Source organism: Musca vetustissima, unplaced genomic scaffold (assembly GCF_032173495.1).
Source record: "Musca vetustissima isolate MV318-11 ecotype Yass unplaced genomic scaffold, APGP_CSIRO_Mvet_v1 utg10841, whole genome shotgun sequence".
Taxonomy (NCBI): Eukaryota; Metazoa; Arthropoda; class Insecta; order Diptera; family Muscidae; genus Musca; species Musca vetustissima.
The window spans coordinates 108,012-135,686 of record NW_026883530.1 but is presented as its reverse complement, the minus strand read 5'-3'; the positions used below and the strand labels follow the sequence as shown (position 1 = coordinate 135,686).

General features: G+C 34.2%; 7 protein-coding genes across 7 annotated transcripts; all 7 read right to left on the bottom strand.

The window, feature by feature from the left end:
* Positions 1-209: 209 nt before the first annotated feature.
* LOC133330445 (larval cuticle protein 65Ab1-like) lies at positions 210-546 on the bottom strand. Its single transcript, XM_061538880.1, has one exon. The coding sequence runs from the start codon at positions 516-518 to the stop codon at positions 210-212; it is 309 nt and encodes a 102-aa protein (XP_061394864.1). The 5' UTR covers positions 519-546.
* Positions 547-3,104: 2,558 nt separating this feature from the next.
* On the bottom strand, positions 3,105-3,439 carry LOC133330469 (larval cuticle protein 65Ab1-like). The gene has a single exon (XM_061538907.1). It carries the CDS (start codon positions 3,417-3,419, stop codon positions 3,111-3,113), a length of 309 nt encoding a protein of 102 aa, XP_061394891.1. The 5' UTR covers positions 3,420-3,439; the 3' UTR covers positions 3,105-3,110.
* Positions 3,440-6,091: 2,652 nt separating this feature from the next.
* On the bottom strand, positions 6,092-6,436 carry LOC133330443 (larval cuticle protein 65Ab1-like). Its single transcript, XM_061538879.1, has one exon. It carries the CDS (start codon positions 6,420-6,422, stop codon positions 6,114-6,116), a length of 309 nt encoding a protein of 102 aa, XP_061394863.1. The 5' UTR covers positions 6,423-6,436; the 3' UTR covers positions 6,092-6,113.
* A 3,118-nt stretch (positions 6,437-9,554) lies between these two features.
* LOC133330458 (larval cuticle protein 65Ab1-like) lies at positions 9,555-9,889 on the bottom strand. Its single transcript, XM_061538893.1, has one exon. It carries the CDS (start codon positions 9,882-9,884, stop codon positions 9,576-9,578), a length of 309 nt encoding a protein of 102 aa, XP_061394877.1. The 5' UTR covers positions 9,885-9,889; the 3' UTR covers positions 9,555-9,575.
* Positions 9,890-15,639: 5,750 nt separating this feature from the next.
* LOC133330427 (larval cuticle protein 65Ag1-like) lies at positions 15,640-16,033 on the bottom strand. Its single transcript, XM_061538858.1, has 2 exons — positions 15,909-16,033; positions 15,640-15,835 (listed from the first exon to the last, which is right to left on the bottom strand). Exons 1-2 carry the CDS (start codon positions 16,031-16,033, stop codon positions 15,640-15,642), a joined length of 321 nt encoding a protein of 106 aa, XP_061394842.1.
* A 6,626-nt stretch (positions 16,034-22,659) lies between these two features.
* Positions 22,660-23,107, bottom strand: LOC133330434 (larval cuticle protein 65Ag1-like). The gene is made up of 2 exons (XM_061538867.1): positions 22,976-23,107; positions 22,660-22,881 (listed from the first exon to the last, which is right to left on the bottom strand). The coding sequence occupies exons 1-2, from the start codon at positions 23,086-23,088 to the stop codon at positions 22,683-22,685; spliced, it is 312 nt and encodes a 103-aa protein (XP_061394851.1). The 5' UTR covers positions 23,089-23,107; the 3' UTR covers positions 22,660-22,682.
* Positions 23,108-26,977: 3,870 nt separating this feature from the next.
* LOC133330429 (larval cuticle protein 65Ag1-like) lies at positions 26,978-27,455 on the bottom strand. Its single transcript, XM_061538861.1, has 2 exons — positions 27,326-27,455; positions 26,978-27,235 (listed from the first exon to the last, which is right to left on the bottom strand). The coding sequence occupies exons 1-2, from the start codon at positions 27,436-27,438 to the stop codon at positions 27,037-27,039; spliced, it is 312 nt and encodes a 103-aa protein (XP_061394845.1). The 5' UTR covers positions 27,439-27,455; the 3' UTR covers positions 26,978-27,036.
* Positions 27,456-27,675: the final 220 nt, after the last annotated feature.

Here is a 27,675-nt window from a genome sequence, read left to right as displayed (position 1 = left end):
GGTCACAATTATGATCGGAGTATCATGAAATTTTCTTCCTCCGATTTCACGTAATATTTGTATATCCCATCTATATTTTTTTTAAATCCCACCTTCTTCCCCCTCCTATCCTTGTTATTTAAACACATTTGTATTTTGATTTTTTTTTTTGTGATGCAGTTTATTTCATGTTTTTCTTGTTATTTCAATATTTTCGGGGTTTCAAGTGCTTAGGCAACAGGCAAATGTTCACCTTGGGGTTGGAAACCATTTTCATCGGCAACATAGGTGACGGTGAATTTTTGACCAGTCTTCTCATCAACCCAGGTGTAGGAACCGTGGACAACGATGGCTTCGTGATCAGTACCAACATCCTTCAATTTGCCATTTTCTTCGTGAGCTGTACCGTCGGAGGTGGCAACATTGAAGGCATAACCCTCGGGCTCTACATCGACTTCGGATTTGACGATTTCAACATCGGGACGAGGAGCAGCCAAGGCAATGGCGAAGAGAGCGACGAAAACGATAAGGAATTTCATGTTGACTGATTTTTGGGGTTGCTGTGTGATGCTTCAATTAGCTGACACTGGTAACTGGTGCCGAATATCGCATCCGCTCGGCCTATTTATGCCGAAAATTATTTGCGTATTCAAGCGAAACAAACAAACAAGAATTTGTATGCAGTCAAATCAAATGTATAGAAATTTGAAATTATAACAACAGGATTGCATTCCATTCAAATTGTTATGTGATCTAATTTTATGCAAATTCATAATAGCGGTACTAGTATTTTTATTGCAAAATATAATCTTTTATTATTTTTTATGAGAATTTGCATGCATTTTTGTTAAAATAATATTCCTCTATATTCGTAATGTTGTCAGACAAGTAATGATTGTTGTATGGATAACCAAAAACAGCTTATCACGGTTTATAAGAATTAATTTGATTTTAATATCAATCACGAATCCGAACTGAGAGAAATCGAATTACAGCGGCATAAGTTTTTTAAAAAATAATTTTTCAAGTACCCGAAGTTTTTGAGAACATTTTTTTACATACAAGAGTGAATTTTTTGTCTAACTCACGGTATTTTGAAGTTTTTAGCTTTTTTCCAAACAAACAAGCTAGAATTTTCCACACCTGGTTTTTGGAGGTTTATGGGTGCTACATATATACAGAAAATATCAAGACAGGCCAATGTTTTGGAAAAATAATTATATAAAGGTCACAAGGTTTCCAACCGCTATAATGTGTGAAAAAAATTATCACAACAGGTCAATGTTTGGAAATAGCCTCCGTATTAAGGCCTAACCCAATTTTTAGTATTTTCAGTCTCTTAGCCGCATTTTCAATCCGAGAGGTTGGAACATGGAGGTTTTGGGGATGGATATACTCTACACATCTTTTTTAATGATCCTCATATAAAGGTCCGAACCAATTTTGGATATTTTTAAGTTTTTAGCCGTATTTTCCAGCCAAAAGGGCTATAAATTGTGATTTCGAAGTTTTGAATGTTGATTTCGAAGTTTTGATATAATCAGGTGCATGTTTTGAAAAATTCTCCATATAAAGGTCCCGTCTAATTTCCGTTATTAGGCGTATTTTCCAACCAAAACCTTACCAGGGTTTTGGAGGCTGCCATTCATGTATACAGAAAATAATCAATACAGTTATATGTTCTGACTTAGCGGCCAAATTAGAGCCAACGACAAAGCTCTAATTTTGCATTTTCGATACATACATATCATTTTGGAATTGTGTATGCTTCATCGACGCAGAAAATTGTCCATGATTCTAGACCTTCATTGACAATTTTCTGCGTCGATGAAGCATCCATAATTCCAAAATGATATGTATCTGCCCAATGAAGACCCCTATTGTATTTTGTAAAGATCGTTAAAGATCGTTTAGGGGTTGAAATGGACTAGATACCTAATTTTTGTTGGTTTTTCTGGTCGCTCGAGAGGCCACAATTATGGCCCAAACATCGCGATTTTTAACATGGAGAAGGGGATTGCGCCAAAGAATAACCATGGCTGTTTTGATAAAGATCGGACAGTATGTAGCGGGTCAAATGGACACTGACTTGTGTGTGAAAAATAACAAAATGTTTATTCTATAAATTTTCTCCTGAAGGATGTAGACCCGATAAGTTGATAATATATCCAAGAGGAGTGGTTGGCCTTTAAATTAATACCAATTATATTGTCGTATGTACTCGAAGTGGGACTTACACTTAAAAATTTGCAGGTACTTATGTATTCAGATATTATTTAGTAACCCATTTACACACTGGGGGGCGGAAATATAGCCCTGAACGTTTTGAAATGTTCCATGAGGATCCAGTTATGGTCGAGGACAACGCCTGTAATTTTCGGTGAGGATCAGATAATAATTTCGGGAAGAAGTGGACCGAAAACTTAATTTTGTGTGTGTCTGTTTATTTCGAGTCGGTCTATAGGCCACAATTATAAGCCAAACATCACAACACAATACGGTGAAGGGAATATGGACAAATAATTAGGAGCACTGTACTGAATATATGTAATATACCTAAGTCTGTTTTTACACGGTCTTTTTGTACACGGTTTGAAAATTGAATATTTTTAATTTTTTTACACGATTTTATTCCATTTAGCACGATTTGAAATTTTATGTACTAAATTTTTTTTGTCAAATTCAATTTTTGCGAAATAAAATCTACCGTGTAAAAACAGACTTAGGTGTATTCGAAAAATATGTCAGTGTAAGAAAGAGGTGCTGTTGACTTCTAATCGGGCAAGAGGGTGCAACTATCACGAAAAATTGCTCAGGCTCGGAATAAAAATCTGCAGAGAGTTCTGTGGTAGTTGTGAAGTGCATTGTATGGTCGGCCCCGTGCGACTGTACTAATCCGCTCACTGTTTTTTTTAAATTTTTTGTAGATTTTTTTTAACTTATTTTCAAAATGTATCCCAATTACACAACCTAGACCAAATATACCCTATTTTCTCCCAACTTTAGGCTAAACAATCTTCGTCCATAGTGTCCTGTTCATACCAATCAAAATTAAACACATAAATTCATTTTTTTCACATAATCACAATATATTTATTTTAATTTTTTTATTAAATCAACAACTACCCAATTTAGGCAACGGGCAAATGAGCACCTTGGGGTTGGAAACCGTTTTCATCAGCAACATAGGTGACGGTGAATTTTTCTCCGGTCTTTTCATCAACCCAGCTGTAGGTACCGTGAACAACGATGGCTTCGTGTTCAGTGCCAACATCCTTCAATTTACCATCGGCAACATGTTTGGTTCCATCGGAGGTTTCCGATTCGAATTGGAATTCTTCAGGGCCAACATCGCTGACATTCTTAACGATTTCAGCATCGGGACGAGGAGCAGCCAAAGCAACGGCGAAGAGAGCAGCGAAGACAACGATGAATTTCATTTTGTTAGATTTGGTTTTCTGTTCAAAGGCAAAGACCTATTTGATGATCTGGTTCAAAATGCTTCCGATATTTATACTAAGACAATGGTCGAATGACATTTTGCAAAAAAATTAAGCTAGAAATTTGAAATGATACAGCCGCATTCTGGTTGCACATAAATTGTGCTTTTGCCTATTATTTTCTCTCTACCCCAGCCGGTTTATAACGTCATAATGCAGAAATATATTTGGTATGTTGTTTTTGGTCCGTTTCGAGTTTTATGTTTCCAATTCAATAATAATTTATGCAAATAATAAAAAGCTAACGGTTGCAAATTTTTCGCAAAAAGTATTAAATTTGGCAAGCAAAGAATATCAAGTTAAAAAAAATCATATTTTTTATAAGAATAAGTGTGCTAAGTTTTATTACTAAATCGGTTTAGATAGTGTTGCTGAAAATTTAATGAATGGCCCCAAAAAACAATTTTTTAAAAAATCTAAGCCTTTTTGGCCTGAAAAATATTCCTTTAGAAATCGACTTCCCTTATGACTTCTACATAACGGCCTCTACAAAATATTCTTTAAAAAATCCACGCCTCTACAAAATATTCCTTAAACCAGTGAGCGAAGCAGTATAGTCGGACTAGGCCGACCATACGATACTCTATACAACTTCCATGAAAATCTAACTTTCTGTGGTTCTATATTCTGAGATTGGGCAATATTTCGCGATATTTGCTCACTTTTGACTTTTGAGGTCAGCAAATGTTACTAATAATCAGTACAGCCCCTCTAATTACTGTAATTAGTTGTCCAGATTCTTTTCACAGTGGGTTGTGTTGTGATGTTCGGCTTTTGACTCGAAAAGTACAAATAATTAAGTTTTCGGTCCACATCATCCGAAAAATTATTATCTGATCAACATATAACATTTTAGGCGTTGTCCTTGACCATAACTGGAACCTCATGGAATATTTCAAAGCGATCAGCGCTATATTTCCGCCCTCCAGTGTGGTAATAGGTTACTAAATAATATATGAATACCCAAGCACCTGTAAATATTTAAGTGTAACTCCCGCATCCGAGTACCTAAGACAATATAATTGGTATCAATTTACTCTTGGATATACTATCAAAATCTCGGGTCTATGTCCTTCAGTGGTAAATATATACGCTATAGAATACAAATTTTGTAATTTTTCACACAAAAGTTAGGGTCCATTTGACCCGCTAAAAATTGACATATCTTTATCAAAACAGGCATGCTCTTTGCAAAATTTCTCCATGCAAAAATTCCCGGTGTTTGGGCCATAAATGCGGCCTCTGGAGTGACCAGAAAAACCGTCGAAAATACAGTTTTTGGTCCATTTCATCCCCTAAAAATTAACCGATCTTTTCCAAAAACAATAAGGGCCTTAATTGGCCAGAACCCATCTCACATGCAAAATTTCGCCATAACTGTGGCGTGTATCGTGTTTAAAAATTATAATGGACGGACGGACACACATCTAGTCGAGATATGACGATCGGTATACTTAAAGGTGGGTCTAGGACAATATTTCGCGGCGTTACAAACTTTTGGGGCTGCACAAAGCTATAATACCCTGAAAATATAGTTGTGTAGGGTATAAAAATCCACGCCTGTTATGGCCTCTAAGAAATATTCTTTAAAAAATCCAGGCCGGAATGGCCTCTAAGAAATATTCTTTAAAAAATCCACGCCCATTATGGCCTCTAAGAAATATTCTTTAAAAAATCCACGCCCGTTACGGCCTCTAAGAAATATTCTTTAAAAATCTACGCCCGTTATGGCCTCTATGAAATACTCTTTAAAAAATCCACCCCTGTTATGGCCTCTAAGAAATATTCTTTAAAAAAATCTACGCCCGTTATGGCCTCTATGAAATGTTCTTTAAAAAATCCACATCTGTTATGGCCTCTAAGAAATATTCTTTAAAAAATCCACGCCTCTAAGAAATACTCTTTAAAAAATCCACCCCTTTAATGGCCTCTAAGAAATATACTTTAAAAAATCCACGCCCGTTATGGCATCTAAGAAATATTCTTTAAAAAATCCACGCCTTATTTAGGACCCTAAGAAATATTCTTTAAAAAATCCACGCCCGTTATGGCTTCTAAGAAATATTCCTTTAAAAAATCCACGACCGTTATGGCCTTTAAGAAATATTCTTTAAAAAATTATGGCCTCTAATAAATAATCTTCAAAACATCCACGCCCGTTATGGCCTCTAAGAAATATTCTTTAAAAAATCCACACCTGTTATGGCCTCTAAGAAATATTCATTAAAAAGTCCACGCCTCTAAGAAATATTCTTTAAAAAATCCACGCCTGTTATTGCCTCTAAGAAATATTCTTTAATAAATCCAATATTAATATGAAACGAAAGGTGTATCCATATTGAGCCATTCCTGGTACCTGTCCATAGATGGTCAACTCTTCCATAAAAACATATATATATATAGTTAAGCTCTATGTTATCTAAACATGGTAGATATTTCTTGAAGGCGTAGCCAAACCTTTGTCAGGATTATGGCTATGCATCCTAAAAATGGTGACCTATTGCAATACTATATATAGTCTTAACGTAAGAGATTTGCATCTTTTATTAAGATTATAAAAAAACAACAACAAAAATCAACATTTTTTAATCAAATTTATTTATATTTTTTATTGTTATTTATCCAAAACTTTATTTAGGCAACGGGCAAATGAGCACCTTGGGGTTGGAAACCGTTTTCATCAGCAACATAGGTGACGGTGAATTTTTCGCCGGTCTTTTCATCAACCCAGCTGTAGGAACCGTGGACAACGATGGCTTCGTGTTCACTGCCAGCATCCTTGAGTTTACCTTCGGCAAAGTGGTTAGAGCCATCAGAAGTTTCGGATTCGAATTTGAAGTCTTCAGGGCCAACATCGCTGACATTCTTGACAATTTCAACATCGGGACGAGGAGCAGCCAAGGCAACGGCGAAGAGAGCAGCGAAGACAATGATGAATTTCATTTTGATTTGAGTTTTTTTTTTTGGGCTCGTTGTAGAAAGTCTAAAACTTATTTGATATCTTCTTCGAAATTGTCACTTGATTTTATACTCCTGTGAACGAGATTTTGAAAATATCAAATATCTTCGAATATTGCACTCAAACGGGTATTGAGGCGCTTTTGTCTGTGCACTGGTTTGTGACGTCCAATATTTGATCTGTATTTAATTTTTTTCTTTTCGTCTTCTAATTTTGCACAAATGGCATATTGCCTATTGTAGTTGGCAAAGCAACAAGTTTATTTTGAATTTGAATTTGAAAAAAACATGCTGACTTGAAATATGAAATAATCAAAAAATTGTCAAATAACATATCATAGCAACTAATCCATAGATTTGTTTTCATTAACTGCATCAGTTGAAAATAAAATTCTTTATCAACGCCACGCTTTGCTGATTGTTGATAAAACAAGGTTTTATTTAAAACAATTCATGCATTCTTAAAAAATCCACGCCTGTTATGGCAACCTGGAAAAGTATTCTTTAAAAAATCCGCGCTTGTTATGGCCCCTGAAAAAGTATTCTTTAAAAAATCCACGCCTGTCCTGCCCCCTGAAAAAGTGTTCTTTAAAAAATCCACGCCTGTCATGGCCCCTGAAAAAGTTTTCTTTAAAAAATCCACGCCTGTTATGGCAACCTGGAAAAGTATTCTTTAAAAAATCCACGCCTGTCATGGCCCCCGAAAAAGTATTCTTTAAAAAATCCACGCATTTCATGGGCCCTGAAAAAGTGTTCTTTAAAAAATCCACGCCTGTCATTGCCCCTGAAAAAGTATTCTTTAAAAAATCCACGGCTGTTATGGCCCCTGAAATGGTATTCTTAAAAAATCCACGCCTGTCATGGTCCCTGAAAAAGTATTCTTTAAAAAATCCACGCCTGTCATGGCCCCTGAAAATGTATTCTTTAAAAAATCCACGCCTGTCATGGCCCCTGAAAAAGTATTCTTTAAAAAATCCACGCCTGTTATGGCCCCTGAAAAAGTATTCTTATAAAAATCCACACCTGTTATGGCCCCTGAAAAAGTATTCTTTAGAAAATCCACGCCTGTCATGGCCCCTGAAAAAGGGTTCTTTAAAAAATGTACGCCTGTTATGGCTCCTGAAAAAGTATTCTTTTAAAAATCAACGCAAGGTATGGCCCCCGAAAAGGTATTCTTAAAAAAATCAACGCAAGGTATGGCCCCTGAAAAGGTATTCTTAAAAAAATTCACGCCTGTTATGGCAACCTGGAAAAGTATTCTATAAAAAATCCACACCTGTTATGACCCCTGAAAATGTATTCTTAACAAAATCCACACCTGTTATGGCTCCTGAAAAAGTATTCTTAAAAAATCCACGCCTGTTATGGCCCCTGAAAAAGTATTCTTAAAACCAGTGAGCGGAGCAGTATAGACGGACGGGGCCGACTATACGATACCCTACAACACTATCACTGAACTCTAACTTTCTGCTGATGGTTATTCCGAACCTGGGAAATATTTCTGATATTTGCACCCTCTTGCCCGATTAGAGGTCCTTACAATGAAATATTTTCCGAATGTTACTAATATTCAGTACAGCCATTTTATACTTGTCCAGATTGGATTCACCGTGGGTTGTGTTGTGATGTTTGGCTTTCAATTGTGGCCTATAGATCGAGTCGAAAAAACACAATAAACTAAGTTTTTGGTCCACTTCATCCCAATATTATTATTTGATCATCACTGAAAATATAGGCGATTTCAAAGCGATTAGTGCTATATTTCCGCCTTCTAAGGTGGTAATGGGTTACTAAATAATATATGAATACGTAAGCACCTGTAAATATGTAAGTGTAACTCCAACACTATGTTTTTGGTCCACTTCATCCCAATATTATTATTTGATCATCACTGAAAATATAGGCGATTTCAAAGCGATTAGTGCTATATTTCCGCCTTCTAAGGTGGTAATGGGTTACTAAATAATATATGAATACGTAAGCACCTGTAAATATGTAAGTGTAACTCCAACATCCAATTACATATGATAATATAATTGGTATTAATTTAAAGGTCAACCACTCCTCTTGGATATACTATCAACTTCACGGGTCTATGTCCTTCGGGAGTAAATATATACTCCATAGAATAAAAATGTTGTAATTTTTCACACAAAAGTCGGGGTCCATTTGACCCGCTAAATATTGACCGATCATAATCAAAACAGGCAAAATTCTTTAGCCCAATCCCCTTCTCCATGTAAAAATTCGCGATGTTTGGGCCATAATTGCGACCTCTGGAGCGACCAGAAAAACCGACAAAAATTTAGTATTTGGTCCATTTCATCCCCTAAATATTAACCGACCTTTATCAAAAACAATAGGGGTCTTCATTGGCCAGAACCCATCCTACATGCAAAATTTCGTGAAGATTGTTCCATAACTGTTGTCTGTACCGTGTTTATAATTTATAATGGACTGACGTACACACATGTCTAGATCGTCTCAGCTTGTCGAGATATGACGATCTTTATAATTAAAGGTTGGTCTAGGACCAATATTTCGCGGCGTTGCAAACTCTTGGGTCTGCACAAAGCTATAATACTCTAACAACATAGTTAGTTGTGTAGGGTAAAAAAAATCCACGCCTGTTATGGCCCCTGAAAAATATATTCTTTAAAAAATCTGCTATGACCCCTGAAATAATATTCTTTACAAAATTCAAAACTGTTGTGGTCCCTGAAAAAAAAAATCTTAAAAATTTCAGGCTTGGTATGACCCCTGAAAAAATATTTCTTAAAAATCGACGCCTGTAATGGCCCCTGAATAATTTTTATTTAAAAAAATCTATCACCTCTATGGCCTACAAACAAATATTCTTTCGAAAGTCCACCACCACGGAGTCTCTGAAAAAATATAATGTCTTGAAAAATAGACAAATCCTAGACAAATTACAAATCTCAGATTCCTATGGTCTCTAAAAAGGTCGTTAAAAATTTCTTTTTTTATTTTGCGATTCCTACAAATCCATGCACGATAACTCATTGGAAGTTTCTTTTAAATAATCTTTATTCAACTGTTGGTTATTTATACAAGAAAAACACACTTTTTAGGATTTTTTTGTTTGATAACTTTTATTTATTTATATTTTTTCATAATTTAGGCAACGGGCAAATGAGCACCTTGGGGTTGGAAACCGTTTTCATCAGCAACATAGGTGACGGTGAATTTTTCGCCGGTCTTTTCATCAACCCAGCTGTAGGTACCGTGGACAACGATGGCTTCGTGTTCAGTGCCAACATCCTTCAATTTACCATCGGCAACATGTTTGGTTCCATCGGAGGTTTCTGATTCGAATTGGAATTCTTCGGGGCCAACATCGCTGACATTCTTGACGATTTCAGCATCGGGACGAGGAGCAGCCAAGGCAACGGCGAAGAGAGCGACGAAGACGATAAGGAATTTCATGGTGCTAATTTTGTTCTTTCGAAGGCAGATAACTTTCTGAATACTTTTGAATGCATTTGTCAGGCTTTATATAGTTCTAGCCCGGGGGCTGCATACATAAGTCTAACTAGAGCATAAAAAGACAAAAAATCAGGTAATATAGATATGTGTATGTTTATTAAAATATTCAGTACTTAATATAAATTTATGATTCGCAACTATGGCATTCATTTTTGGTAGATATGCAGATATTAAAGCTTGCATTTTTTTGTTTGATGAAATTTGCAAAATTTCTTGTTTTGCCAAACGACTTTCTTAATAGAAACAAAACCGGAAAGTGATAATCAACCATATTCGAATATCAATATGAAATTAATACGTACGAAGTGAGAAAAATTATACAGAAATTGAATTATTAACATTGAAAGTGCATTTTTATTTATTTTCAAGATTATTTTTTTAACAACCCTGACAGCTACAAGCGCGATAGCGATTTTCACGTGCCTACCGCACACGCTTACCATAATTTATATGCATAATTCGGAAATTAGTGATATTTTTATCTTCATTCCCATTGAACATTTATGACACAAATTTAGTTTAGTTTTAATAGATGTTCCGGTGGTGTCGTTCAGTTTTTTATCTTCAGAAGTGGAGAGAATTTAGTGATTGCCTGCTTTTTTCGGAGACTATATCAGGCGTGGATTTTTTTAAGGAATATCTTTTCGGAGACTATATCTGGCGTGGATTTTTTAAAGAATATCTTTTCGGAGACTATATCAGGCGTGGATTTTTTAAAGAATATCTTTTCGGAGACTTATCAGGCGTGGATTTTTTAAAGAATATCTTTTCGGAGACTATATCAGGCGTGGATTTTTTAAAGAATATCTTTTCGGAGACTATATCAGGCGTGGATTTTTTCAAGATAATCTTTTCGGAGACTATATTGGCGTGGATTTTTTAAAGAATATTTTTTTTCGCAGACTATATTAGGCGTGGATTTTTTAAAGAATATTTTTTTCGGAGACTATATTGGCGTGGATTTTTTAAAGAACAATTTTTTTCGGAGACTATATTAGGCGTGGATTTTTTAAATAATATTTTTTCGGAGACTATATTAGGTGTGGATTTTTTAAAGATAATCTTTTCGGAGACTATATCAGGCGTGGATTTTTTAAAGAATATCTTTTTCGGAGACTATATCAGGCGTGGATTTTTTAAAGATAATCTTTTCGGAGACTATATCAGGCGTGGATTTTTTAAAGATAATCTTTTCGGGGACTATATCAGGCGTGGATTTCTTAAAGAATATCTTTTCGGAGACTATATCTGGCGTGGATTTCTTAAAGAATATCTTTTCGGAGACTATATCAGGCGTGGATTTCTTAAAGAATATCTTTTCGAAGACTATATCAGGCGTGGATTTTTTAAAGAATATTATTTCGGAGACTATATCAGGCGTGGATTTTTTAAAGAATATATTTTCGGAGACTGTATCAGGCGTGGATTTTTTAAAGAATATCTTTTCGGAGACTATATCAGGCGTGGATTTTTTAAAGAATATCTTTTCGGAGACTATATCAGGCGTGGATTTTTTAAAGAATATCTTTTCGGAGACTATATCAGGCGTGGATTTTTTAAAGAATATCTTTTCGGAGACTATATCAGGCGTGGATTTTTTAAAGAATATCTTTTCGGAGACTATATCAGGCGTGGATTTTTTAAAGAATATCTTTTCGGAGACTATATCAGGCGTGGATTTTTTAAAGAATATCTTTTCGGAGACTATATCAGGCGTGGATTTTTTAAAGAATATCTTTTCGGAGACTATATCAGGCGTGGATTTTTTAAAGAATATCTTTTCGGAGACTATATCAGGCGTGGATTTTTTAAAGAATATATTTTCGGAGACTATATCAGGCGTGGATTTTTTAAAGAATATCTTTTCGGAGACTATATCAGGCGTGGATTTTTTAAAGAATATCTTTTCGGAGACTATATCAGGCGTGGATTTTTTAAAGAATATCTTTTCGGAGACTATATCAGGCGTGGATTTTTTAAAGAATATCTTTTCGGAGACTATATCAGGCGTGGATTTTTTAAAGAATATTTTTCGGAGACTATATTAGGCGTGGATTTTTTAAAGAATTTTTTTTTTTAAAGACTATATTAGGCGTGGATTTTTTAAAGAATTTTTTTTTTAAAGAGACTATATTAGGCGTGGATTTTTTAAAGAATATTTTTTCGGAGACTATATTAGACGTGGATTTTTTAAAGAATATCTTTTTCGGAGACTATATAGGCGTTGATTTTTTTTAAATATAATCTTTTCGGAGACTATATCAGGCGTGGATTTTTTAAAGAATATCTTTTCGGAGACTATATCAGGCGTGGATTTTTTAAAGAATATCTTTTCGGAGACTATATCAGGCGTGGATTTTTTAAAGAATATCTTTTCGGAGACTATATCAGGCGTGGATTTTTTAAAGAATATCTTTTCGGAGACTATATCAGGCGTGGATTTTTTAAAGAATATTTTTCGGAGACTATATCAGGCGTGGATTTTTTAAAGAATATTTTTTCGGAGACTATATCAGGCGTGGATTTTTTAAAGAATATCTTTTCGGAGACTATATCAGGCGTGGATTTTTTAAAGAATATCTTTTCGGAGACTATATCAGGCGTGGATTTTTTAAAGAATATCTTTTCGGAGACTATATCAGGCGTGGATTTTTTAAAGAATATCTTTTCGGAGACTATATCAGGCGTGGATTTTTTAAAGAATATCTTTTCGGAGACTATATCAGGCGTGGATTTTTTAAAGAATATCTTTTCGGAGACTATATCAGGCGTGGATTTTTTAAAGAATATCTTTTCGGAGACTATATCAGGCGTGGATTTTTTAAAGAATATCTTTTCGGAGACTATATCAGGCGTGGATTTTTTAAAGAATATCTTTTCGGAGACTATATCAGGCGTGGATTTTTTAAAGAATATATTTTCGGAGACTATATCAGGCGTGGATTTTTTAAAGAATATCTTTTCGGAGACTATATCAGGCGTGGATTTTTTAAAGAATATCTTTTCGGAGACTATATCAGGCGTGGATTTTTTAAAGAATATCTTTTCGGAGACTATATCAGGCGTGGATTTTTTAAAGAATATCTTTTCGGAGACTATATCAGGCGTGGATTTTTTAAAGAATTTTTTCGGAGACTATATTAGGCGCGGATTTATAAAGAATTTTTTTTTTCGGAGACTATATTAGGCGTAGATTTTTTAAAGAATTTTTTTTCGGAGACTATATTAGGCGTGGATTTTTTAAATAATATTTTTTCGGAGACTATATTAGGTGTGGATTTTTTAAAGATAATCTTTTCGGAGACTATATCAGGCGTGGATTTTTTAAAGAATATCTTTTCGGAGACTATATCAGGCGTGGATTTTTTAAAGAATATCTTTTCGGAGACTATATCAGGCGTGGATTTTTTAAAGAATATCTTTTCGGAGACTGTATCATTTTTTAAAGAATATCTTTTCGGAGACTATATCAGGCGTGGATTTTTTAAAGAATATCTTTTCGGAGACTATATCAGGCGTGGATTTTTTAAAGAATATCTTTTCGGAGACTATATCAGGCGTGGATTTTTTAAAGAATATCTTTTCGGAGACTATATCAGGCGTGGATTTTTTAAAGAATATCTTTTCGGAGACTATATCAGGCGTGGATTTTTTAAAGAATATCTTTTCGGAGACTATATCAGGCGTGGATTTTTTAAAGAATATCTTTTCGGAGACTATATCAGGCGTGGATTTTTTAAAGAATATCTTTTCGGAGACTATATCAGGCGTGGATTTTTTAAAGAATATCTTTTCGGAGACTATATCAGGCGTGGATTTTTTAAAGAATATCTTTTCGGAGACTATATCAGGCGTGGATTTTTTAAAGAATATCTTTTCGGAGACTATATCAGGCGTGGATTTTTTAAAGAATATCTTTTCGGAGACTATATCAGGCGTGGATTTTTTAAAGAATATCTTTTCGGAGACTATATCAGGCGTGGATTTTTTAAAGAATATCTTTTCGGAGACTATATCAGGCGTGGATTTTTTAAAGAATATCTTTTCGGAGACTATATCAGGCGTGGATTTTTTAAAGAATATCTTTTAGGAGACTATATCAGGCGTGGATTTTTTAAAGAATATCTTTTCGGAGACTATATTAGGCGTGGATTTTTTAAAGAATATCTTTTCAACCATCCATACATCAATAGGCGTGGATTTTTTAAAGAATATCTTTTCAACCATCCATACATCAATAGGCGTGGATTTTTTAAAGAATATCTTTTCAACCATCCATACATCAATAGGCGTGGATTTTTTAAAGAATATCTTTTCGGAGACTATATCAGGCGTGGATTTTTTAAAGAATATCTTTTCGGAGACTATATCAGGCGTGGATTTTTTAAAGAATATCTTTTCGGAGACTATATCAGGCGTGGATTTTTTAAAGAATATATTTTCGGAGACTATATCAGGCCTGGAATGTTAAAGAATGTTGTTGCGAGGATCACACTTTTTTAAATTGAAAAAATATACTTGTTGCTTGTTTCGGTCTTGAAAAATATAAAAAATGAACTGTTTCTTTTGTCATATTAAAAAATCCACACCTATTACAATATTAGGTGTGGATTTTTTAAAGATAATCTTTTCGGAGACTATATCAGGCGTGGATTTTTTAAAGAATATCTTTTTCGGAGACTATATAGGCGTTGATTTTTTTTAAATATAATCTTTTCGGAGACTATATCAGGCGTGGATTTTTTAAAGATAATCTTTTCGGAGACTATATCAGGCGTGGATTTTTTAAAGATAATCTTTTCGGGGACTATATCAGGCGTGGATTTTTTAAAGAATATTATTTCGGAGACTATATCAGGCGTGGATTTTTTAAAGAATATCTTTTCGGAGACTATATCAGGCGTGGATTTTTTAAAGAATATCTTTTCGGAGACTATATCAGGCGTGGATTTTTTAAAGAATATCTTTTCGGAGACTATATCAGGCGTGGATTTTTTAAAGAATATCTTTTCGGAGACTATATCAGGCGTGGATTTTTTAAAGAATATCTTTTCGGAGACTATATCAGGCGTGGATTTTTTAAAGAATATATTTTCGGAGACTATATCAGGCGTGGATTTTTTAAAGAATATATTTTCGGAGACTATATCAGGCGTGGATTTTTTAAAGAATATCTTTTCGGAGACTATATCAGGCGTGGATTTTTTAAAGAATATATTTTCGGAGACTATATCAGGCGTGGATTTTTTAAAGAATATCTTTTCGGAGACTATATCAGGCGTGGATTTTTTAAAGAATATCTTTTCGGAGACTATATCAGGCGTGAATTTTTTAAAGAATATCTTTTCGGAGACTATATCAGGCGTGGATTTTTTAAAGAATATCTTTTCGGAGACTATATCAGGCGTGGATTTTTTAAAGAATATCTTTTCGGAGACTATATCTATATTGACAATCACCACATTTGCACTGAGAACACTCAACTGATCACTTCGATTTTTCAACATTGTATGCCTTTATTTGCAATAACTAATTCTATAACATTTTTTCTTTTGTATATTTATTTTTTTTTGTCAATTTTTTTATTTTATATTTTTTTGTTATTGGGAGGGATTTTAAACAGCTCTTGTTTACCACTAGAATTACCACTAAAGATCGAGGTCCAAAAAACAATTCAAATTCGTGTCACATCCATTTAGTGGGCGGTGTTGGGCAAATGAGCACCTTCGGGTTGGAAACCATTTTCATCGGCAATATAGTTGACGGTGTAGGTTTGACCATCATCGGCAATGAAGGAGTATGAGCCACGCACAACAATGGCTTCATTTTCGGTACCGATATCCTTCAAGGAACCTTCTTCTTGGTGAGTTTTGCCATCGCTGGTCTCCAAACTGCAAAAAATAACACATCGAAATTTCGAATTAATTATGAACACTTTCGTGTCGATTTTCCTTGCACACTTACGCAAAGTTATAGCCTTCTGGGCGGACATCCGATTCCAAACGCAACACTTCAGCATTGGCATAATCCTGAGCGGGTGCAGCCAGAGCAACGGCGAAGAGAGCAGCGAAAACGATGGCTAATTTCATGTTGTTTGTGTGTGTGTTGTGGTTGTTGTATTCACAAAGAACGTTGTAAGTTTTATGATATCGAATACGAAGATTCTCAGTATTTTTATAGCAATTTTTGCAGCTAATAGTGCTGACTGGGGTTTCATTACTCAAAAACAAAACAACCTGCTTTATTATTATTAATTTTTTTTGTTTGACATCTAAAACTTAAAAGTCTTTCTTCATAGCGAGATTTTTGTTATTTTCTGCTTGTTTCGTATTTAATTTCAACTCCCAGACCCGAAATTTGTGACGCCGAGGCAAAAAAGAAGATATCCATCATCATGTTCAGATGTTCATAATTACACTTTGTCAAAATTATATTGTTAATCTGACAACTGATAATCTTCCTCTACGCTTCGTTTTCGTTTTCATTTAGTTGATTTTTTTTGCTTATTTCTATTTCTATTTCTATTATTATTTTTGTTTATCTACGTAGCTTGTTTTCTAGCAGCGTTTTTTTTTTTTTTTTGCCAGATTACGTACACAAGCAACTGGATGGAGTTAAGAACGGGGGGAGAATGGTGTTGAGGAGCCAAAAACAAATTTGGCCAAAAGGCTAATATAGAATCGCTGGCAACAAAAATGTTTAAGGAAATACATTTCATTGGGGGCTGATACTTTTTGGATATATAGGAAGAGATAAACAGATGGCTAGCTGATTAGCATACGACACAAATTAATCATAAAAACAACAACAAAATGCTCGAAACACACAATGCAGAATAAAAATTAACTAATAAATAAATAATTAACTCTTTAAAAAATCCAGTCCTTGGCAAAGACCTGGAAAATATTTTTTAAATAATCCAGGCCTTAACCAAGGCCTTATTCTTTAAAAATCCATGCCTTGTGTAGGTCCCTGAAAACATATTGCTTAAAAAGTCCAGACGTTAACCAATGCCTTATTCTATAAAAATACACGCCTTGTGTTGATCCTAGAAAAAAATATTGTTTAAAAAACCACGCCATGTGTAGGTCCCTGAAAAAATATTCTATAAAAATCCACTCATTGTGTAGGTCTCTGAAAAAATATTCTTTAAAAATCCAGGCCCTGTTTCAGGCATGAAAAAAATATTCTTTAAAAAAATCCAATCTTTGTCGAAGGCTTGAACAAATATTAATGAAAAATTTAGGATTCTTTAAAAAGTCCACGCCTTGGTTAAGTCTTGAAAAAATATTCTTTAAAAAGTCCACACCTTGGTTAAGGCTTGAAAAAATATTCTTTAAAAAGTCCACGCTTTGGTTAAGGCTTGAAATATATACTTTAAAAAATCCAAGCCTTGGTTAAACCTTTGAAAAAATATTCATTAAAAAATTCAAGCCTTGTTTAAGGCGTAAACAAATATTAATTCGAAATTTCAGGCCAAAAAACATGCCTTGGTTAAGCCCTTGAAAAATATTATTTGGTTATGGCTTGTAGAATATATTAAAAACAGGGCTTAACATAATATTCTTTAAAAATTCAGGCCTTGATTAATGTTTAAAAACAATATTCTTTAAAAAAGTCCAGGAGTTGGTTAACGCTCGAAAAAATATTCTTTAAATACTCCAGGCTATGGTTAAGGCTTGAAATAATATTCTTTAAAAACTCCACACCGTGCTTAAGGATTGAAATAATATTCTTTAAAAACTCCAGGCCGTGGTTAAGGCCGGAAAAAGCATTCTTTAAAAAATCCAGGCCTTATATGGCTGCTCGAAAAAGCATTCTTTAAAAAATCCAGGCCTTATATGGCTGCTCGAAAAAGCATTCTTTAAAAAATCCAGGCCATGTATGGCTGCCGGAAAAAGCATTCTTTAAAAAAATCCAGGCCTTATATGGCTGCTCGAAAAAGCATTCTTTAAAAAATCCAGGCCTTGTATGGCTGCTGGAAAAAGCATTCTTTAAAAAATCCAGGCGTTGTATGGCTGCTGGAAAAAGCATTCTTTAAAAAATCCAGGCGTTGTATGGCTGACTGAAAAACTATTCTTTAAAAAATCCACGCCTTTGTTTAGGTTTTCTTTAAAAAATCAACGCCTTTGTTTAGGTCTTCTTTAAAAAATCCATGCCTTTGTTTAGGTCTTCTTTAAAAAATCCACGCCTTTGTTTAGGTCTTCTTTAAAAAATCCACGCCTTGGTTAAGGCCTTCTTTAAAAAATCCACTCCTTTGTTTAGGTTTTTTTTAAAAAATCCACGCCTTGGTTTAGGCCTTTCTTAAAAAAATCCACGACTTGGTTAAGGCATTCTTTAAAAAATCCACGCCTTGTATGGCAGACTGAAAAAAAATGTTCTTTAAAAAAATCCACGCCTTGTATGGCAGACTGAAAAAAATGTTCTTTAAAAAATCCACGCCTTGTATGGCTGACTGAAAAAATATTCTTTAAAAAATCCACGCCTTTTATGGATGCTTTAAAAAAATCCACGTCTTTTATGGAAGCTTGAAAAAATATTCTTTAAAAAATTCAGCTCGGTTAAGCTCTTAAAAACATATTTTTTAAAGAATCCAGCCTCGGTTAAGCCCTTGAAAAAATATTCTTTAAAAATCGACGCCTTGGTTAAGGCTCGGCTTTGTTAAGCGCTTGAAAAAATATTCTTTACAAAAAAACACACCTTTGTTAAGGCCTGAAAAGAATATTCTTTAAAAATCCGTGCCTAGGTTAAGGCTTTTAATGGAACTGCCTGTAAATACGTTTCAATTGACAAATATTGGAACAGCATAGCTGAAATTGACCATTCGTCTAACATCACACTCAAACTCATTACCAAATGACATTTTTTTGGGGTATTGATGTTAAACCAACAATTAAAATGTTGACCAGGTTAAGTGCTGTAAAGCAGTTCGGTGTTAATGGCCTTTAAAAATCGTTGGTCTCGTGCTACAGCAAATTGATGTCGTCTCTTACAAAAAATGCATTTAAAAAATCACAGCTGATCACATTATCGCATCTTCGGCATAGCTCATTTACGAAAAGTGTGTGAGTGTGAGGTACCACAACAAATTAATCATTATCTCACTTAATTGAAAGCCCACTTAAAGAGGCCCTGAAGACAATTAAATAAAAAACTAGCAAAAGCAACAACAAATCAAAAACCCAAAAACCAACTACCACAAAAATGGTGCCACCAAAAATTAAACAAAAAAATCATTATTTTAATATTATTAAAATAATTAGAAAAACAAAAACAATAGTCCAATAATACGAATGTGTGGCATTGTATAGATGGTATTTAACCAAATCCGATTTTGAGAAGAGTCAAACATGCATATGTGTGTGTGTTTTTTTGGTTATTTGCGTAAAACTTGTAAGACAACAGGTACTTAATTAATTAAACAAAAAGAAGAATAAAAAGAAAGAAAAAACTAGATAACATAATAAATCGTATTTGTTTTTGCTGTCAAAGTCAAGCGAAAATATTATTTATAAAAGAATTAAAAACTATTTATATTTGTATGTATTTTAGTGGCACAGGGCGTCATCTTATCACACATTGACAAGACAATGTTAAGAATTTTCTTGTTTGACTTCTTAATTAAGATCATCATTGCAAAAAGATTTACTCATCAAACATTATAGATGGACCGGGCTGGGTCGTTTATGCAATACCCTATATGACTGAAATTAAATTTGATATAGCTTTGTGCAGCCCCAAGATTTTGTAACGCCGGGTAATATTGGTCCTAGAGCATACCGATCGTCATATCTCAACTAGCTGAATCGATCTAGACATGTGAGTCCGTCCGTCCGTCTATCCATTATAATATATAGGCCACAGTTATGGACCTATCTTCACGAAATTTTGCATGCAGAATGGGTTCTGGTCAATGAAGACCCCTATTGTAAAGATCGGATATATTTTGAGGGTGAAATGGACCAAATACATACTTTTTGTTGGTTTTTCTGGTCGCTCTAGAGGTTGCAATTATGGTCCGAACATCGCGGAATTTTACATGAAGAAGGAGATCGGGCCAAAGAATAAACATGCCTGTTTTGATAAAGATCGTTCAATATTTAGCGGGTCAAATGGACCCTGACTTTTGTATGAAAAATGACAACATTTGTATACAATGCCGTATATATTTACTCCTGAAGGATATAGACCCGAGAAGTTGACAGTATATCCAAGAGCATTGGTTGTCCTTTAAATTGATAGCAATTATATTGTCCTATGTATTCGGATGTGGGAGTTACACATAAATATTTACAGGTTCTTAACCCATTACAACACAGGAAGGCGGAAATATAGAGCTTTTAAATTTAAATGAGGTTCCAGATAGGGTCAAGGACAACGCATATAACTTTCGGTGATAATCAGATTATAATTATGGGATGAAGTGGGCCGAATACTTAATTTTTTGTGTGTGTTTTTTGTTTTCGAGTCGATGCCAATAATAAGCCGAACATCACAACACACCCACGGTGAAGGGAATTTGGACAATTAATTAGAAGGGCTGTACCGAATATGAATAGTAATATTCGGAAAATATGTCAGCATAAGAAAGAGGTGCTGTTGACCTAATCTAATCGGGCTAGAGGGAGCAAATATCACGAAATATTAAAAAAATTCACGACTTGACCTTGAAAAATATTCTTAAAATATCCAGGCCTTGGTTAAGGTTTGAAAAATATTCTCTAAAAAAATCATGCCTTGGTTAAGTCTTGAAAAAATGTTTTTTAAAAGACCATGCCTTGGTTAAGTCTTGAAAAAATGTTCTTTAAAAAACCAGGACTTGGTTAAGGCTTGAAAAAATATTCTTTAAATAAAAAATCCAGGGCTACGCCAAAAAACTTGTATGGCTGCTTGAAAAAATCCACGCCTTTTATGGCTGCTTGAAAAAATCCACGCCTTGTATGGCTGCTTGAAAAAATCCACGCCTTTTATGGCTGCTTGAAAAAATCCACGCCTTGTATGGCTGCTTGAAAAAAATATTCTTTAAAAAATCCACGCCTTGTATGGCTGCTTGAAAAAATATTTTTTAAAAAATCCACGCCTTGTATGGCTGCTTGAAAAAATATTCTTTAAAAAATCCACGCCTTGTATGGCTTCTTGAAAAAATCCACGCCTTGTATGGCTACTTGAAAAAAATATTCTTTAAAAAATCCACGCCTTGTACGGCTTCTTGAAAAAAAACCACGCCTTGTATGGCTACTTGAAAAAAATATTCTTTAAAAAATCCACGCCTTGTACGGCTTCTTGAAAAAAATATTCTTTAAAAAATCCACGCCTTGTATGGCTTCTTGAAAAAATCCACGCCTTGTATGGCTGCTTGAAAAAATATTCTTAAAAAAATCCACGCCTTGTATGGCTTCTTGAAAAAATCCACGCCTTGTATGGCTTCTTGAAAAAATCCACGCCTTGTATGGCTGCTTGAAAAAATATTCTTTAAAAAATCCACGCCTTGTATGGCTTCTGGAAAAAATCCACGCCTTGTATGGCTTCTTGAAAAAATCCACGCCTTGTGTGTCTGCTTCAAAAACATTCTATAAAAAATCCACGCATTGTATGGCTGCTTCAAAAAACATTCTTTAAAAAATCCACGCCTTGTATGGCTGCTTCAAAAAACATTCTTTAAAAAATCCACGCCTTGTATGGCTGCATGAAAAAATATTCTTTAAAAAATCCACACCTTGTATGGCTGCCTGAAAAAATATTCTTTAAAAAATCCACACCTTGAATGGCAGCTTAAAAAAATATTCTTTAAAAAATCCACGCCTTGTATGACTGCGTGAAAAATCCACGCCTTGTATGGCTGCTTGAAAAAATATTCTTTAAGAAATCCACTCCTTGTATGGCTGCTTAAAAATATATTTTTTAAAAAATCCACGCCTTGTATGGCTTGAGTCCTTGAAAAAAAAAACTCCACACCTATGAAGGCCCTTAAAAAATAATGTTTAAAAAATCCACGCTTATGACGGTCCCTAAAAATATTCTTTATATAATTCATATATAATATTCTTTAAAAAATTTACACCAATGAGTGTCCCTAAAAATATTCTTTAAAAAATCCCTATATATTATGGTCCCTAAAATATTCTGGAAAAATCCACGCCTATGATGGTCCCTACAATTTGAACATCTGCGGGAGCGGTCAAAAGCCAAGAGCACGTTTATGATGGTCTCTAAGAATATATTTTCTTTGAAAAATCCACAACTGGTCTCGAATTAAAATATATTCTTTAGAAACACCACAATTGTGTTGGTCCTTGAAAAAATATTCATTAAAAAATATTCTTAAAAAAATCCTTAAAAATATACTTAAAAAATCCCCACATATCATGGTTACAGGAAAATATATTTTAAAATCCACACATCAGAAAATTATATTCCTTAAAAAATCCACATTGGCTCAAACCAATCTCATTTAAATCACGCCTATGATGCAGCATGAAAAAATAATACTGTTTGGTCCATGAAATATTCATATTTTGGTCTTAACAACATATTTTTCGAAATTCGCTCTGTCAGTGTAAAATGTATGATACAAAAAGCCTAAGCTTTATAGTACCCACGCTTAACTTGTCCTTTAGTGCCATATTTGTTTACCATCCTCATCATGTAAGACCCAGATTTCATAGAATGACAAATCCCATTTTTTTTTGTTAAGAACAAAACATTTTTTTTATTAACTAATTTAACAACAATCACTACTTAAGCTTCAGGGGCAACGGGCAAATGAGCACCTTGGGGTTGGAAACCGTTTTCATCGGCAACATAGTTGACGGTGTAGGTTTGGCCATCATCAGCAACGAAGGAGAAAGAACCGCGGACAGCAATGGCTTCTTGTTCGGTACCGATATTGTTCAATTGACCTTCAGCTTGGACTTGGGTGCCATCGCTGGTTTCGGAACTGTCGAAAGGAGGAAATATTCACATCAATTAAATAATCCAACGATATCCAGTAGTTTGAGGTTTTTTGTTTTGTTTTTGTTGTCATTACTTACACATATTTGAAAGATTCAGGACCAACTTCAGATTCGCTTCTGACAATTTCAACATCAGCGGGAGCGGCCAAAGCCAAGGCGAAGACGGCAGCGAAAACAATGATGAATTTCATTTTGATTGGTTGTGTTTTGGTTTTTTTGTGATCGTTGATCAAAGCGTACTAGATGTGTGACTGATGGACTCCGACGACACCACATTTTATAGTCGAACTGAAGTGGTGTCTTCTAAGCCAAACATCATCATCATCATCTTCTTCTTCATTTTCGTTTAGTTCTTTGATTTTGTCATCTTTAATGGTTTTGATTTAAACGGGTTTTTTTGCGTGTGCGTGTGTGCATTGTTGTTGGTTTTCTTTGCTGTCTCTTTATGATTATGAGCAACTGGCTGGCTGACAGACTTGCCCTGTCGCTGGCTGCTGTAATCGAGCATAAATCCCAGTTCACACCTACATGTGTTGTTTTACGACTCGATCTCGAACAGGAAACCATTGTACAATGTATGAATGTGATTGGTTGGTTGGTTGGCTACTAGAATATTTGCTTGGCAACCGGACTTTAATTCAACCGCTTTTGGTTTGATGCTATTCTTGGATTACCATTTGTGTTTGCCCTATGGCATCAGCAATGGTCATTGGAACTAGTTTTAGACGCTATTAATTTAGTAAGAAGAAAATAACACAAGAACTAAAAGTTCTGAAAAACAAGAGGGCTCAAAATTTAACAACAATTTTTTATTTTTTCTGTAAAGAAAATATCGTTGTGTTTTTGATATATTTGACAAATTAAAAATTATTAATTATTTTATAAATTTCCGCATTACTTCCGAAATCTCTTTAAAAAATTATATCAAAGGGATTGTGATGAGAATTATGAATATGTTTTTCGAGAACCAGCTAATCGAAAATATTTAAAAATACTTTTTTAAAGTCTGATCTCAAACATTCCTTAAAATATTATATATTTTGTGAGGTGCGTTTTTTAAATAATATATTTTTACAAGGATAATTTAAGTGTGAAATTTTAAGGAATAATTTTTTTTGCAAGAACTATCAATATTTTGATTTTTTAAAGAAGATTTTTGAAGAATATTACTTTTTCAACTGTGAATTTGTTTTAGAGAATATTAATTATATAAATTAATTTATGTAGGAATTTTTGGTCGAGGACAATGTATTTGTAGATTTTACATACTCTTAGTCGAAGACCTCATAAAAATATTATTTAAAAAACATACGTCTTTGATGGTCGATGGTTCAATAAAAAATCCACGCCTTTGATGATCCGTGAAAAATAGTATTTTTAAATCCCTGACAATGACTATTCCTGAAGAAATATTGTTAAAAAAAACACGCATATAATGTTATGAACAAAATCTACGCCTATGATGGTCCTTGGAACATATTATTTAAAAAAATATTATGAAAAAAATCTACGCCTATGGAAAATATTATTAAAAAAAATATTAAAAAAATCTACGCCTATTATGGTCTTAAAAAATAATATTTAAGAAATCTACTCTTATGATGGTTCTTGAAAAAAATATTATTTAAAAAAAAACGCCTATGATGGTCCAAAGAAAAATATTATTTAAACCAGTAAGGAAGGTAGTAAAGTCGGACGGGGTAGAGTATATAATACCCTTCACCACTTTGGGTATATTCTACATATTTATCCTAACAGACGTCGCCTTATCGAAGAAACATTGACATGAAACGAACTTACAATGCGATCTTTATCTATAAGTAAACCGACTGACATCAATTCCAACACATGCCATTCTGCAACCTATTCCAAATTTTGTAAATAGTTTTAAAGCAAACTTTACACACGCTTTTTGGTATGCTTCACTATTTGGTGTACAATCAACATGAATATTTCGAAATTATATATGGAAGCTATACTATATCTAAATATGAACCGATTTCAAAGAAACTTTCCAGAGATTAATTTATATTAATTTCAGTACGTTGTGTCAATCGGTCTAGCTATGGGTCTTTAGTGCACCATTTACTATATGTAAATCTGAACCGATTTTATGAAAGCGTGACACACGAAAGGATATAATAACTTCAGTACATTGTACAAAATTGTGTGCCGGTCGGCCATACTTTGGGACTTTAGTGCACAATTTACATTAAATCGGACGAAAATATATACAGGAGCTATATTTAAATCTGAACCGATTTTCAGAAAACTTAACACACATCATTAGAAACTTAATTCATTACGCTGTGCCAAATCGAATGATATATAGGGACTTTAGAGCACCATTTACATTAAATCGGACGAAAATATATATGGCAGCTATATCTAAATCTGAAACGATTTTTTTCGAAACTTAGCACACATTATTCTGGACCTAATTCAATACCCTATGCCAAATTTCGTGCAAATCGATATATAGGGACTTTGGACCCCATTTACCCTAAATCGGACGAAAATATATATGGGAGCTATATATTAGTCTGACCTGATTTTCTCGAAACTTGACACACATCATTCTAGACTCAATTAAGTACACTATGCTAAATTTCGCACAAATCGAAAGATATATAGGGGCATTGGTGCTCCACTTACATAAAATCGGACAAAGTTATATATGGGAGCTTTATCTAAATCTGAACCGATTTCCACGAAACTTTGCACACATCATTCTGGACCTAATTCAATACTCTATGCCAAGTTTCGTGCAAATCGAAAGATATATATGGAATTTGGTGCCCCATTTGACTTGAATCAGACGGAACTATATACGGGAGCTATATCTAAATCTTTAGGGTTCGTCCTTGAGCCAAATACGTGGCTTGTGCAAAATTTCATCCCAATCGGATCATGAATGCCACCTGTACTTTGTTTACAATTTTACATCTACAAACGGACGGACGGACATGTGATTCTATGCAGAAAGTGATTCTACGCATATTCTCAAAAGGAACCATGTGTCTCTCTCGTTTCATTTTGCCTGTTACAAACATATGCACAAAGACATAATACCCTGCACCACAGTGTGGTGAAGGGTATAAAATGCCACTCCTATGATGACCCAGAAAAAATATTTATAATAGCTGAAAAGTATTATTTAAAACAACCACACCTGTGCTGGCCCTTGAAAAAAATATATTATTTAAAAGATCCACACCTATGATAGTTTTTAAAAAATATTCATTAAAGAATACACGCCTATTATGGCCCCTGAATAAATACTAATTAAAAATCTACGACTATGATTGTACCTAAAAGTCTATAAATTGAATGACATCTTAAGATAGGTTCTTCAAAACACCCACGTTTGTTATGATCCATAAATTATATTTTTAAAAACTCACTCCAAACAGACCCCTTGTACAGAATAAAATTCAATTACGATATAGCCATGTCCGCCTATTTGCCTGTGTGATAAAATCACGATAAATGTTACAATAGTTATTATAGGGCTTTCAAATTTTGGGCTTTCAATTTCTACTCCTAGGATGTTTGATATTGAAACTCGGTTCACGTTGTGTTGTAACCTAATTGGGTCTTTTAAATTTCGGTATTTTAAGGAACACTTTTCTACCGAATTGGCAGTAATATGATTTTTTCGGGATCACATTGGATGCAAATTCTTCCTATAAAAATGTTGCCATCGCATGTACGGTATATAAGGGTTATTGTGATGAGATCGGTTTTATTAATTTTTATCATTGTGGAGGGTGTAAAAAGTTCGCCCCGCCAAAACTTAAAGACATTTTCACTTGGTTAATATATGTTTGTAGGGTCATATTTTGAAATTTAAGCCATTTAAGACCAGGAACATTCCTAGCTTGTTTTGGTCCTTGAACAAAATCTCATTCAGAAAATCGACCTCTGTTTGGGTAGCTTAAACAATTCATTAATATTTTGGTCCCTGTTATTATTGATTTTATATAACATATCCAAGCTTTGAATTAGTTATTGCTGAAATTAGCTTATTTGTTCTTAACACCCTGCATGCTACGCTAGGACTTAATAAAAACATAGATATTTTTTTTTGTTAAAAACAAAACATTTTTTTTATTAACTAATTTAACAACAATCACAACTTAAGCTTCGGGGGCAACGGGCAAATGAGCACCTTGGGGTTGGAAACCGTTTTCATCGGCAACATAGTTGACGGTGTAGGTTTGACCATCATCAGCAACGAAGGAGAAAGAACCGCGGACAGCAATGGCTTCTTGTTCGGTACCGATGTTGTTCAATTGACCTTCAGCTTGGACTTGGGTGCCATCGCTGGTTTCGGAACTGTTGAAAGAAGGAAATATTCAAGTTAATTAAATAATCCAACGATATCCAGTAGTTTGATGTTTTTTCGTTTTTGTTTTCACTACTTACACATATTTGAAAGATTCAGGACCAACTTCAGATTCGCTTCTGACAATTTCAACATCAGCGGGAGCGGCCAAAGCCAAGGCGAAGACGGCAGCGAAAACAATGATGAATTTCATGTTGACTGTTGTGATGCTTTGTTGTTAGCTTAGTTCAAAGTTTGAAAACTGTGTGCTGACTACTGAGATGCTGCCCGGGTTATTTATAGTGCGAATTGGCAAAAAAAATAAATAAACAGAAGTTTGTTACTATGAAAATCGCTAACATATTTCATTTGCATTAATTTAATAAGTTGCTAGCCACCACTAGTAAAACTGGCCACACATCTTTCGGCAGTGGATTAAAATGTTGCTCTT

Bases quoted from the DNA above. Each gene is read 5' to 3' on its own strand.
- LOC133330427 (XM_061538858.1), bottom strand. From the start codon at position 16,033: ATGAAATTAGCCATCGTTTTCGCTGCTCTCTTCGCCGTTGCTCTGGCT. The intron at 15,836-15,908 runs GTAAGTGTGCAA...TATTTTTTGCAG, and splicing joins CCAGAAGGCTATAACTTTGC to TTTGGAGACCAGCGATGGCA.
- LOC133330443 (XM_061538879.1), bottom strand. From the start codon at position 6,422: ATGAAATTCATCATTGTCTTCGCTGCTCTCTTCGCCGTTGCCTTGGCT.
- LOC133330445 (XM_061538880.1), bottom strand. From the start codon at position 518: ATGAAATTCCTTATCGTTTTCGTCGCTCTCTTCGCCATTGCCTTGGCT.
- LOC133330434 (XM_061538867.1), bottom strand. From the start codon at position 23,088: ATGAAATTCATCATTGTTTTCGCTGCCGTCTTCGCCTTGGCTTTGGCC. The intron at 22,882-22,975 runs GTAAGTAATGAC...TCCTTTCGACAG, and splicing joins CCTGAATCTTTCAAATATGT to TTCCGAAACCAGCGATGGCA.
- LOC133330469 (XM_061538907.1), bottom strand. From the start codon at position 3,419: ATGAAATTCATCGTTGTCTTCGCTGCTCTCTTCGCCGTTGCTTTGGCT.
- LOC133330429 (XM_061538861.1), bottom strand. From the start codon at position 27,438: ATGAAATTCATCATTGTTTTCGCTGCCGTCTTCGCCTTGGCTTTGGCC. The intron at 27,236-27,325 runs GTAAGTAGTGAA...TTCTTTCAACAG, and splicing joins CCTGAATCTTTCAAATATGT to TTCCGAAACCAGCGATGGCA.
- LOC133330458 (XM_061538893.1), bottom strand. From the start codon at position 9,884: ATGAAATTCCTTATCGTCTTCGTCGCTCTCTTCGCCGTTGCCTTGGCT.